This window comes from Papaver somniferum, chromosome 1 (assembly GCF_003573695.1).
Source record: "Papaver somniferum cultivar HN1 chromosome 1, ASM357369v1, whole genome shotgun sequence".
Lineage (NCBI taxonomy): Eukaryota > Viridiplantae > Streptophyta > Magnoliopsida > Ranunculales > Papaveraceae > Papaver > Papaver somniferum.
In genome coordinates, this window is record NC_039358.1 from 103,600,600 (window position 1) to 103,613,549 (window position 12,950).

At 36.3% G+C, this 12,950-nt stretch overlaps 1 protein-coding gene across 3 annotated transcripts; it reads right to left on the reverse strand.

The window, feature by feature from the left end:
* Window positions 1-4,138: 4,138 nt before the first annotated feature.
* LOC113295692 (probable starch synthase 4, chloroplastic/amyloplastic) lies at window positions 4,139-11,798 on the reverse strand. Of its 3 annotated transcripts, none has more exons than XM_026544026.1 (16): window positions 11,335-11,798; window positions 10,494-10,815; window positions 9,942-10,023; window positions 8,744-9,836; window positions 8,554-8,608; window positions 7,849-7,971; window positions 7,693-7,768; window positions 7,425-7,609; window positions 7,117-7,311; window positions 6,964-7,035; window positions 6,200-6,409; window positions 5,784-5,909; window positions 5,282-5,431; window positions 4,931-4,992; window positions 4,735-4,810; window positions 4,139-4,627 (listed from the first exon to the last, which is right to left on the reverse strand). In XM_026544026.1, exons 1-16 carry the CDS (start codon window positions 11,463-11,465, stop codon window positions 4,439-4,441), a joined length of 3,147 nt encoding a protein of 1,048 aa, XP_026399811.1. In that variant the 5' UTR covers window positions 11,466-11,798; the 3' UTR covers window positions 4,139-4,438. The 3 variants fall into 3 exon arrangements, with proteins under 3 accessions (XP_026399811.1, XP_026399806.1, XP_026399815.1); XM_026544021.1 differs by having other exon boundaries at window positions 8,744-9,845; XM_026544030.1 differs by having other exon boundaries at window positions 8,744-9,845; window positions 10,494-10,702; window positions 11,335-11,459.
* Between the last annotated feature and the right edge of the window lie 1,152 nt (window positions 11,799-12,950).

Consider the following 12,950-nt stretch of genomic DNA (forward strand, 5'->3'; position numbering starts at 1 on the left):
CCATTTCAACCAATACATTAGCATAGTATCCAACTTCACAGTTAATGGTTGCATTGTCAACTTTAATTGGTGTTCCCAGTTCTCTGCAGATTGTTAATAAAAAAATTTCCTTCTAAAATTCTAGACCAAGACCAGGGAATCTCACCCACACCATTGCTTTAGATGTTCTTTGACTTGAAGGACGAAAATTCGAAATCCAATGTCTAACCCTCAAAATTTGTTTAGAAACCTCCCAAACACCATATTTGATTTAGTTACGGTCGACTTCATTATCGAGTTTGATAGTGAAGAAACCCCTTCCAAGAGGAATCAATTTACAATCACCTACCAATTTCCATTGTTTCTTCAAAGTTGTTGCTGCTTCATTAAATTTGATTTGTTGTAAATTTAGTCTACCAATAAGAGAAAACTTTCAAGGATTGATAGCTTCTTCAAAAAGATCATCAGGTAATTCGATTGATGGTATTTGTTTTTTACTAAAACCTAAGTTTATAGAATTAGTTTCATCAACTGAAGTGGTTTTAGGACTTGACTCCATGGTAAACCACTGGAATTAATGAATCCTAGACATGAATGATTGAAACAAGTGAAGATTTCAGGACAAACACCTGAATTAATGAAGATTTGAACGAAAAATCACATGAATTACTGAAGATTTGAACATAGAGATCGAGATTGAAAAAAGAAAAAAGTCGCTGAGTCAGTCGCCCGATTTGCAGAGCGCAACTCAGCTTGATTGTAAACTTTCTGATAATCTTAGAGAAGATATTACACAACTAAGAGTTTCTACGATCCAAAGTCGAAGACTAGATAAACAAATATGTCTCACACAGATAAGTCTATTCTGATAGATAAATATGTCTCCCCACAGAAATACCTATGAATTTTTTGTTTCGTCTTTTGATAAATCAAGGTGAACAGGAACCAATTGATGATTCATTCTTATATTCCCGAAGAACAGCCTAGAAATATCAATCACCTCACAATAACTTAACTATATGGTAGTAGAACAAGTTATTGTGGAATCAAAGAGAATGAGACGAAGAGCCTTGTAATTAATTTTTATATCTTACCTATCGGAGATAAATCTCGAGCAAATCTTAGAGAAGATAGTACTCAATACGATAGAACAAGTAAGATCAGAACACGCAACTACAAAGAAAATAGTTGGGTATGGCTTTAGAATCCCAATGAAGTCTTTAAGTCGTTAACCTATAATGGTTTTAGGAAAAACTTAGGTTAAAGGAGAGTCGACTCTAGTCGCAACTAGTATCACACATGAGGTGTGGGATTAGGTTTTCCAGTTGCTAGATTTCTTCCTTATATATGCTTCAAATTAGGGTTTGATAGCTTTGAAACAAAGCAATTAATATTCACCATTAGATGAAAAATTGATTTAAGATTCAAGCTAAGTTTTCTTAAAACCAAAGCAATATCTCTCCAACATTAGATAGTCTCGGCTTGTTACACACAAATGAAATATACCTTCATTTAGATATGGGTAACCGTACCTAAATGTGTATATTGAGTTAGCTCAATAACAGTTAACCGAAGTTAGCCATATGAACACTTTTCTATTAACCCCATTCATTTAACAGTTATAGCTCAATAATATTGTTAGCTTGTTACACACAAATGAAATATACCTTCATTTAGATATGGGTAACCGTACCTAAACGTGTATATTGAGTTAGCTCAATAACAGTTAACCGAAGTTAGCCATATGAACACTTTTCTATTAACCTCATTCATCTAACACTTATAGATCAAATGAACCTAATCGTGTTACTCAAAGAATTGTTCAATTGTTTATATTCGCATAGAAGTATACAAGACACAATTGAAACAAAATCGAATTTGATTCAAGAGAATCAATTCATGAACATTAAGCCACGGTTTGCAAAGATTGCATTCTTTAATATATATATATATATGTATTTTTTCATGAGTATGAAATCATACTTAACCGATTTTAGAACTTAAACCAACTTAGTTTGCAAACGAGTATGCAAACTTAAGTTCCGAACATTGGTCTTGTCTGACAGTTTGCAGACGGGTATGCATACCGGACCGCAACCAGGTGAAACCGTTGGAAAACGGGTATGTAAACTTGGTTCCCGGACTTTGACAGTAAAGACCGTTCGCATATTGGTACGCATACTTGGTTCCCGGACCTGAATCATACTACAACGGTTTGCATACTGGTATGAATACTTTGCTATATCCAGACAATGGTTATTTGTTCTAAACTCCCATTTCAATCATTGAAACATCCTTAGAAGACGACAATAGTTGTCTCACACAAACTATTAGCTTATATGCAATTTTCAAGTGATCGAATGATCAATAGAAACATTCCGAGTCTACATCAAATGACTGTCCCACACAAATCATGTAAGATGTCTCAAGGCAATTTTCACATGATCATATTTTAACTCATTGTTTAGTTTCCAACAAATAAATCGTTCCCAACTAAACTCGTCAAGAATAATGATGAACGTAGTTAAAGCAAAAAGTTTTCCAACACATATTTCGAGAAGGATATAAGCGAGTTAAACTCAGCTCGAAATACCAAATGTGTATAATGTAAAGTTTATATAGTTATACGACTTAGTCTCAATAGGAGATAGAATTGAATAGACTTCTGAGTGATAGATAAGTTTTAGGCTCCACATACCTTTTATTGATGAAGTTCCTCCAAGCTCTCCTCTGTTGATCTTCGTCTTCAATCGATGAACACCGTGAAGTCTAAAGCTCAGCTATATATTCTATCCTAATCCGAGACATAGCTATAAGTAGACTAGAAATCAAGACTTATAGTTTTGATTACCTAAACTTGACAAGCAAGCTTGAGATAGCAACGCTTGCGAGTTCGACCGAGCAGTGCTCTAACAGTTTCTAGTCCCAAACATCAAGGTGTAATGCATATTAGAAGCACAGTTGTGTTTAATGAGGCTCTTCTAACTAAACTTGCTTGGAGATTAGGTATAGAGCATGATGCTTTGTGGGTTCAGATAATGGCTCATAAATATTCTGTGATGCCAACCCTATATCTGACACTTTATGTACCAATGGTTTTTGGATATGGAGAGGGATTTGTCAAGGTCTTGAATTTGTCAAAAAAACATTCTTATTGGGAAATAGCTAATGGAAATGATATTCACATATGGAAGGACATTTGGATACCTAGTCTAGGTAAGTATGCGCCCAACAATATGTCCTCTACTATAATCAATAAAGTTTCTCAACTTATATATAATGACACTAGATCCTGGGATCTTAATATGTTAAAACATTTATTTTCATATAATATTGTTGAGCAAATTTGTAGAATTAGAATTCCAATGGTGGGTCATGGTCAAGTTAGATGGATGGGTACTAGGAATGGTTTTTTCAGTGTAAGGTTTACTTAAAACATTTTGCTGCACGAATCTGAAGGGGGACAAAGTCTGAACCCTACCAATTTTCCTTGGAAAAGGTGATGGAAAGTGCAATTACCTTCTAAGGTCTTCCATTTTGTTTGGAGAATTATGCATAATTGTGTATCTACAAGGGATAAACTTCATAAGGTGGTAAACAATATTGATCCTAAATTTCCCTTTTGTAAGGAAACTGATGAGACTGGTCAACACTTGTTTATTGACTGTCATCTCTCACAAAAATTATGGTTAGCCCTTGATCATGCTCTGGTTGATACAAATTCAAATATGAATATCTGCAATCGGCTAGCTGATTTATTTAATGCAAACAATTTCTTTGATCGGGTTGTGCAGGTTAAGATAAGATGCATTTGTTGTGTTTTATGGTGGATACGGAAACACTGATGCGCTATTGTATTCGATAACAAACAGCTTAATCTTGCCGCATTTATTTCCTCGGTCAAGGATTTTATTTATGATTGTGAAAATGCACTTTTGTCACTAACACCTTCAACTGCGATAACTGAGAATGTTAGATGGGAACCACCTATTGCACAATATACAAAACTTAACTTTGACGCTTCTTTTAGTAAGGAAGAACTACCTATACTTTTTGGTCTAATTATACATATTTTTCTTGTACTAAAATTTAATACAATCAAAGGGTAATTCTAGAAATATGGACTTGGAGATAAAAAAATTAAAATGAAAAGAAGACGAAGGGAGTAACAATTTATTTATTTTAAAATGTTAGTATATGTGAATTTACAAAAGAAAATTGCACTATTTCTTGCCAAACCTTCACATCATGTCCGAGCCTTTATGGACAGGGTCATTTATTACATCAGATTGATATAACGCACGGGAAGAAGAAGAAACTTGTGTATTTAGTGATTTCATTCAATGAAATTGTTAGAACTATGACTAATCATAACCACCACCGTTTTCCCTCCAACGGATAACAAGGTTTGGCTTTCCAGTGCCTTGTGGGTTCTCTTATTGATAAAAGAATGTAAGAATCACGGAAGCGGTAAAGCACGATTTGCTACCCTTGCTCTAGCAACAGATTTCTCGTAAAGTTCGATGTACTCTGAAGCTGAAGAATCCCAACTGAAATCAATTTTCATGTTTCTCTGAACAAGTTGCTGCCATTTTTGATTGTTCATCGTGTATAGGTTATATGCTCGATCCAATGCACTGCTTAGTGCCTTTTGAAAGTTGTTACCAAAAAAGAGTCAGAATGGTGAATGAAGAAAGTAGAAGGATGACATAGCAAACGTGGTAAAATGTTATTTGTTAGAGAAACCTTCAGTACCTTCTCATCCTGATTTACAAATGTAAAACCGTTGCGTAATTGAGCTGGGATGGAATCATCGTCAACATCAAAAACACTGTAGATGAACATAAATAATGAAGAATCTTAAGAAAGTTTCTTGGCAAAAAAACACCTTTGAATATAAGGAGAATATCACAACGAGTATGAAGAAATGTTAACAAACTGAATAACTTGCCTGTCGTTAAGCCCCCCGGTTTTCCTTACAATAGGTACAGAACCAAATCTCATTGCAATCATCTAGAAAACATTAGGAGAAACCCAAGATTCAAAATCATATAAAGCTCGGCAACAATTCCACAGCGAAGATTTACTTTTGTTTTCACATGAATACATGGATAGGAAGGAAGTTGGGTAGATGACTTATCAAGGAAGTTCAAAACAACCTAGGAAACCTGATAGATGCCTAGCAAATGCATCCAAGGTGCTTTTAATGCCAAATAGATATTGGTATTGCTTTTCTTTTGAATCGTTTGATAGGACCTTCATGTTCTATTGCCTTTTACAGAGTACAGAGTGAAGATTCTACCTGTGTAAGACCACATGGCTCAAATATGGAAGGAATAATGAACATATCAGAAGCAGCATAAATGGAGTGCGACAGAGCCTCGTCATACTTCAATATCAACCGAACATGAGGGTGATTCTGGAAGTGCTTTGCAATACCCTCGAATTCCCTCTACAATGCAACATGGAATCATTGAAATGAGTAACAGGTTCAAAGAAATCGCCAAAGTTACCTCTTTCTCCTAGTATAAAATCAAAGAGAATGGTATCGAACAAACTGAACGAACTATTGATTGGTTGACGCTGCTGATATCAATTTCATCAATGCAGTTTCATCATTGATGGATAAACATTTTCTAAAGTTTAGAAGGTACTTGACAGAAGAAAAATCATATCAAGAAATTTTGATGAGCCAAACCATATCAAATTCCAGCAGGAAACAAGTAAAAAGTAGATAAATGAATCAGACTAGAGGGACTAGAGGTTGTAAGCATTCAAATTGATTGGGGTATAGAAAATGTTACTTGAATATGATCTACCGGGCTTGAACCAAGAAGTACAAACTGCCCTCCTAATTCCAATGTCCGATATATAGCATGCCTAATCAGATGAACTCCCTTCTGCGGAACCAATCTTGTAATGCAACCAACCTAGTTTGATTAAATGTAAGAAGTCAATATAAAGAGTGTGAGTAGAAACTCAAGAAAGCATTATATGTACGAACTCATATCAGAATATTAACAAGATTCAATGGCATATGTAATAATTATAGTATAAAAGAGGCTACCATACTACATTAGCGAATTCAATCATAAGGTGACATTTCAATAGTCGTCATTCTTAAGTTCTTTCTTATAGTATTTTTGTTAGCTTTCATAAACGTTTAAAGTTATAGGCCATAGAGTGAGCAGAATAGCAACTATTCAGGAATATTTTTTACCAGTGGCTGCCTGGAATCAGCAGATGAGAGTTTCAGTTCTTCTCTTAGAGCCTTCTTATTTTCTACTTTCCCCTGAAGATCGTCAGCATTATACTGAACTTTGAGAAACGTATCAGAGGAAGGATCCCATGCATCTGTATCGATTCCATTCAGAATTCCAACGAATTTTTTGGAATGAGAATTTATTGTTGAATGAAGTCCTCGTCCTCCCTTGACACAAAAGGGAAAATGATATAAGGAGACATGGAAGCATGAATTATGCTGCCTCAGTGTAACAAAAATGGGCAATTTTCCACTAGGCAGGACTATGCCCGGACCGACATAGTTTGGCGTTTTCTGCCTAATGAAATGGGCACCCGAAATGGGGCAATTTATCACTAATCGGCTGGGCGCCCCAGGCAGCGTTAAAGCCCAAAACCTTCAGAATGCAAATATTTTCACCTTTTTTTCAAACTTGGATGGATAATAAAATAAGATGTAGAAAAAATGAGAAAAAAAAAAAAAGAGAGTAAGAGGAAGAAGAAATAAAGCAAACGAGAGTTTTTTTCTTTTGTTACTGGTATTTCTTAGAGTTTTTAAATACTTTTCTTGCCTCTTTTTCTTGCTTTAAAAGAAGAAGGCATTGGCGTACTTATGTCAGTATATGTCTAGTTTTTCTGTAGTAATAACATAACATTAAGTAATAATAATAAGATGCAAAAAAAAAAATACTTAAGAAACAACAGAACGAGACAACAATAAATTTTAAGGGACGGAAGGCCAACCTCAACACTCCGGACCTCTTGAGCATATGTTGGAGACACTGTTGTTACGATATTAGAGAACACAACTGCACCCTGAAATACAGATACACTTTGGAAAAAAAGGCCACTTGTTTTAAAGTGTTTCAATAAATACTACCCCAAAAGAGCATCTACCTTAACAGGATTGACCCTGTCATGAGCTGAATGATCCTGCATCCTATCTGGTCTATTTAGTTGGTGGACATCAAGCCCGCAGGATCCCAACTCTGAAGCATTTGATGTACCCTGATATTCAAAGTTGTGACATGTAAAACAAATTCTTGCTGAATTGAGACCTTTGGGCGCATACAGATCCCAGTAAAGTGGTGCCTGGATTTATAGAATAAACAGCAAGTCAAACGTCAAGGGGCATTACGAGAAAAGGGTTTATGAAATAAAAGCCTACAGTTTTGTTTATGATTCTGAAAGCTATTAGTCCTTACCACGAAAGCCGTCTGCCAATCATGGCAGTGGATTATATCCGGTTTCTTGCCAGCTTGGAGAATTAATTCAAGTGCTGCTCGACTGAAATATGAGAAACGTTTGAAGTCGTCATGTTCCCCATAAAACTGCCCTCTCCAAAAGAACTTCGCTGGATGAAGGGGCTCAATGAAATACACGGGCAATCCTGCATAATACTAACCATTCAGCTAACATGGTACAACTCAACATGCTATTAGAAATTATCTAGAAATTTCACAGATTTTTAACCTTCAACTGTCCCAACCCAGACTTTGTTTTTGAATAATCGACCCTCAAAGTAAGACTCTAGCACCATATCTAGGGCCTGAACACATTTATAAGTTAGTCCTTCACGAAAAAAATAGGGGTGTTTGAGTTCCCAGGCCAAGATCTTCTCAGACTCACCCTCATATCACCAATCCGGTCGTTTTGCATGCAATCGTATTTGGGAAGTATAACTTCTACAAGGTGTCCTTTCTTCTGCAGCGCTTTACTGAGGCCAGATACAACATCTCCCAGGCCGCCAACCTTCGAAAGAACAGAGATCGAATGCAACACATCTAAGTAATATCACCTTATCGGAAAGGACAGTAGTGAAGCATCAAGCATCATTGAAAAATTAGTTGCAGAAGAATACGATGAGCATGGAAGTGACAGTATGCCAGACATAAGAAGAAAAGATAAAACAAAATCGGATAGACAAGAAGTAGATTGCTCATCTAAAAGACAAACCAAGCATATTAGTTCACAAGCATCACAAATCTAAAAGTGTTGCTTAGGTCACAACAGGAAAAGCCAGACACATGGTGCTGCATACTGTTCATGCAAAAGGCAATCCAGGTTTTCACTTTCCTGTGAACGAGTTAACAACAAATTATCGATAGAGCACGAAGCACCCAGATCAACATCACAGGATTATCTTGTTTCTTTGGTGGTTTACTTTATAGGGACAAGCCAAGAGCTAACATTTATGGGTTCTATGCAGTATATAATGTCACATCGGAGAAATAGCCAAGGATGATTCAAGGATATTACAACGTCTAGGGTAAACGCATGCGAATTTAGGTCATGGCAACATCAATAGCTATGCTACCTTGATGTTCAGCTTACCTTTGCAACTGGTGCCATCTCCGCTGCAATATGAATGATATGCAATCCTGTGCTTCTGCAATTGTGAACAAGAGGCGCAAGTCAAGCCATATTCATATACTAACAAATATAGATTACAAACTTACAAAATCTAAAATTAAGTGTACCTGTCAAAAATAAAAATAAAAATTAAGTGCTCTTATGGCAATACCGTGATTCAGATGATATCAGCTTGAGAAATGTTGACAGCACTTCAGACTCAATTTTGTCGTTGCAATCCATGTATGCGTTGTGGATCCTTCTATCTCTCTTCCACGCCATTTCTCTCAAAAGCTTTGCATCTTTGAAAGATATTTTCTTTTCTAGAAACCATCCATCGATTTTCAGCAATAAACAACTCCAGAATATCCATGGCAAATCATCCATGGGTTCATCTACTGCCCTTTTCTTGCTTTCTTCTTTCAGACTATTAAGTATATCTTGAAATTCCATGACAGACTCCTGATATAATTGTACATGAGAATGTATTTCTCGATCAGACTTTTGAAGCCGCTCTTCCATAATTTGTATCTTTTGTTGCATTAGCTCATTATATTTATTCAATTTTTCGGATGATAACTTGTAAACACTTGCTTCCTCTAGAGATTCTTCCAACCTATCAACCTTCTTCCGGAGCTCGCTGTTCTGCTGCAGTAACGAAATTGCTTGATTTGCTTGTTTAGTTGTTTTATCAAGCAATTTTTGCAAACTTCCTACCTTATCCCATAGGTCCTTGCATTCAAATTTCAAAATAGATAGCTTCGCAACATCTTCCTGAGCAACCACAAGCTTAGATTCAAGGTCCTTCAAGGCAGCATCCAAAGATGACCGTTCATTCTCTAAGGCTAATACACGGTAATCTGTTTCCTTTACATTAGTCAACTCTTCCTTCAGCTTTTGTATGTCATCCTTCAGGAATATGTTCTCCTTTCTTAATGATCTAAGCTCTTCACTCAGAGAGGTAAACCTTCTATTTTGCAACATAAGAGCTTCCTTGGTCAAAAGTTCATTATTGTCCTCTGTGACGTCAATATAGTTCTCCTCGGAAACACCCCTATCAGATAGTTCATCCTTGAGCCTTTCCAACTGATGTTCTAGGTGTTCTGCATGTATTTTTGCTTGTGCTGCAACTTTCATTCGTGCATCAGTTTCTGCCAACTTCATCTCCAAGACGTTCATTTCTCCTTGCAAAGATTCCTTCTCGGTGACAGTCTTATCAAGTTCTTCAAGTGCACGAATACGTGCTTGATTGAGAAGCATAATATCTGCAAAAGCTGAAAAAGTACATAAGAAAGAGAGAGAGATTCCTACAGATAATATCAAGGAGAAGAAAATCAAAAAGACCAGCTAAAAAGCATGCTGAAGCTCACTTTTTTCAGAATTTCTTATCATGCCAACCAAATCGTCAAGTCGGACAGTTGAAAGCTTTTCCCCACCATCAACATTCTCAGTCTGTTATTGATTAAAAAAACTAATTCTCAGTCTGTCATCAATTAAAAAAAAAAAGAAAGACATTCCCAGTCTGTTAGGTTAATGTAACATGATCATACATAAACCCAAGGGTACCCTACATGAACCATGATAGATGAGCGTTCTAAAGGCCAGAGAGAATATTATTCGTAGTCGAAACAACAGAAAACGCACCATTTCCAGCAATTACTAATTAGCGTCAAATTACACACAAACTTAATATTATCACCTGCCTAGTTATCAGTTACCGGCAAATATACAGCTGAAATTTTTTAAGAAACTCACGTCAAATTTCTCCGAAGTACAGATTCAAAAGAAGTGACCACAACCATTTAATGTTCAAAGGAATCATAATAAACTTCATACAATTGCTTAACCACCTCCAGACAAAGAATTTCAGATGATGATATCCGTATATTAGAACTTGTTTATCTAAAGTTGAAAAAGAATACCGAAAGTTGTGCCCATGCTAAATGTGACGAATCATCAGACCGTGCGAGGTTATTTACTTTATCAACAAATGTAACCTCTACTTCATTGTCCAACATGCTTCCCTTATTGAATCTTGAGACACTATCTTCAACAGCACTCTGAACTGCAGCAGTTTCATCATAGTTCTCGTTCATTGGTATCAATATCTCAGGCGAACTTGTGGTAACATCTGTAGGAGCAGTTTCATTTTTAGCAGTTTGATCGTCATTTGGCTCGAAATTGTTACTTATTAATAAGCGTTCAGGAGGGACTTTTCTGATAGGCTGTCTCTTATTTGGTGAACTGCAAGGATTCAGTACTAAGGTTAAGTAAATACTGAAAGGTGCAAGGAAGATATAGCTACACAAGTCAATACTGTGAGATGCCCCAAACTACTTGTTAGCATATCCAGTTTCACCAGTTTTCTAGTCTCTAGTCTTAGAGTTCTAACCCTAATATGCTAAAACCGTATGCCGGTGTTCTGTGCGGATAACCCCATTATGATTTTAGCCTTCCGATGTTTCTCCTAATCATAATAGTTATACCCTAGCAATGCAAATTGTAGCTTAACCCAATCCTTTAGTGAACCTAATATTAACAGTCCCTAGAGTTATCTCTCAATTTAACCAACTCAAAACCCAATTTACCCAATTAATGATAAACTTGAGCTAAAACTCTCTCAGCTAAACCTTTCTGTAAACAATCTCACAAAAAAAACTCAATCAAATTACATAATCTTGAACCTAGAACTCAATCAAATTCTGATTTCAATCAATTTCAAGAAGTACAATCAAAATAAGATGGAGAGAGATAGAAAAGAACCTGATGTTCTTCTTTTGCATCTTACAAGAAGTACGAATCAAACGAAGAGAAGGTGGACGTTCATTTGGATTATTACAACTTAAACCCCTCCATCCATGTCCAACTATAAATGTACTTAATTTGGACGCCATTAAATCTTTACACAAAATGATGTGAAGAAGAAGAAGAAAGAAGAAGCAGAAGAAGAAGTAGCAAGTAGAAGAGAATGAAAACAAATTTTACTAATAAGAGGAGAAAAAAAAACGGTATGATGTGAACCACAACGTTCGCTGTCTGAAAATATAAGCGTCAGTAAGTACCACTAATAGAGAGATTAGTTCCTCTTTAATTGATTGAGGATCTAATAGAATTTTTTAGCGGGATGCGAGAACTTTAAGTAGTAGTAATTTTAATTTCTACTACTAATTACTTCTTGCTTCTTTAGTTGACGACTAGACGTGATGGTATTTTGCTTGCTTGAAAGGGGAGATGTTCCATATTTTGATGGTATTTTACTTCTTTTGAGCCGTGCAGTCACGCGAAAGACGACTATTATGAACTCGCGTTTCTTTCGTGCGAAATCTAAACATCGCTAAATAAGGGCAACTAGATTTTGTATTCGTGCTACGCACCGGGCAGACACGAAAATCATCCACCATCATTTTTTCTTTTAACCATATATTTTGGTTTGGAATGATGTGGTTTTGCCTCGCTTCGTCGTGCATTTTTTTATTTGGTTCGTGGGGCTTCATCCCGTCATACATTTTAAATTTTGTGTGGCTCGGCTTCGCCTCGTCCCATCATGCATTTTTGATTTGGTGTTGCGGGATTTGCCCATCACTTAAGATTTTTGATTTGGTGTGGCTCGGCTTCACCTCGTCTCCATCCTGATGCATTTTTATTTGATGTGGTTCGGCTTCGCCTCGCCCCGTCCCGGTGCATTTTTGATTTAGTGTGGCACTCATAATCTTCTAACTATATTTCGGCATCCCTTACAATCAAAGCAATACCCATTGCAAGTCAAATATCTGCTTCATGAAGTCGTACTAAGACAGTTGTGGAATAGCAACACCTACATGTGTGGGTAACTTTTCATCGTGACTTCTATCTAAAGATTAATTTTAAGTCCTAATAGACAATACCCATACTTATCATCGGGCATACAGTCTAATTTAGGTTGGGAAATGCTGAGTCAAAGTGGCACGACCATGAAAGATTCAAAAACATACAATACAACAATGAAAATCTAACTTTTTCCTCGAGAGATTCTAGAGATTCTAAATAGAGCTAGTAACATGAGCAATGAAAATCTAGCTCCAAATACCATATGTTTAACGAAACATAAATGCAAGAAGATCAAAACATTGGTGTTTTAATGTCAATAACTCAACAGGCAATGTCAATAACTCAACATGCCAACTTATTGATGATTGTAGTTCATTTTAGAGAGAGGGAGGGGAGAGATAGTTGATATGTTAGAGCATTGCTCGTTCGAACTCGCATGCGTTGCTATCTCAAGCATGTTTGTCAATGTTAGTGATCAAAACTATAAGTCTTGATTTATAGTCTACTATAGCTAAGGTCTCGGACTAGGATAGACAGTGTAGTTGAGCTCAAGAACTCCATGACAATCATCA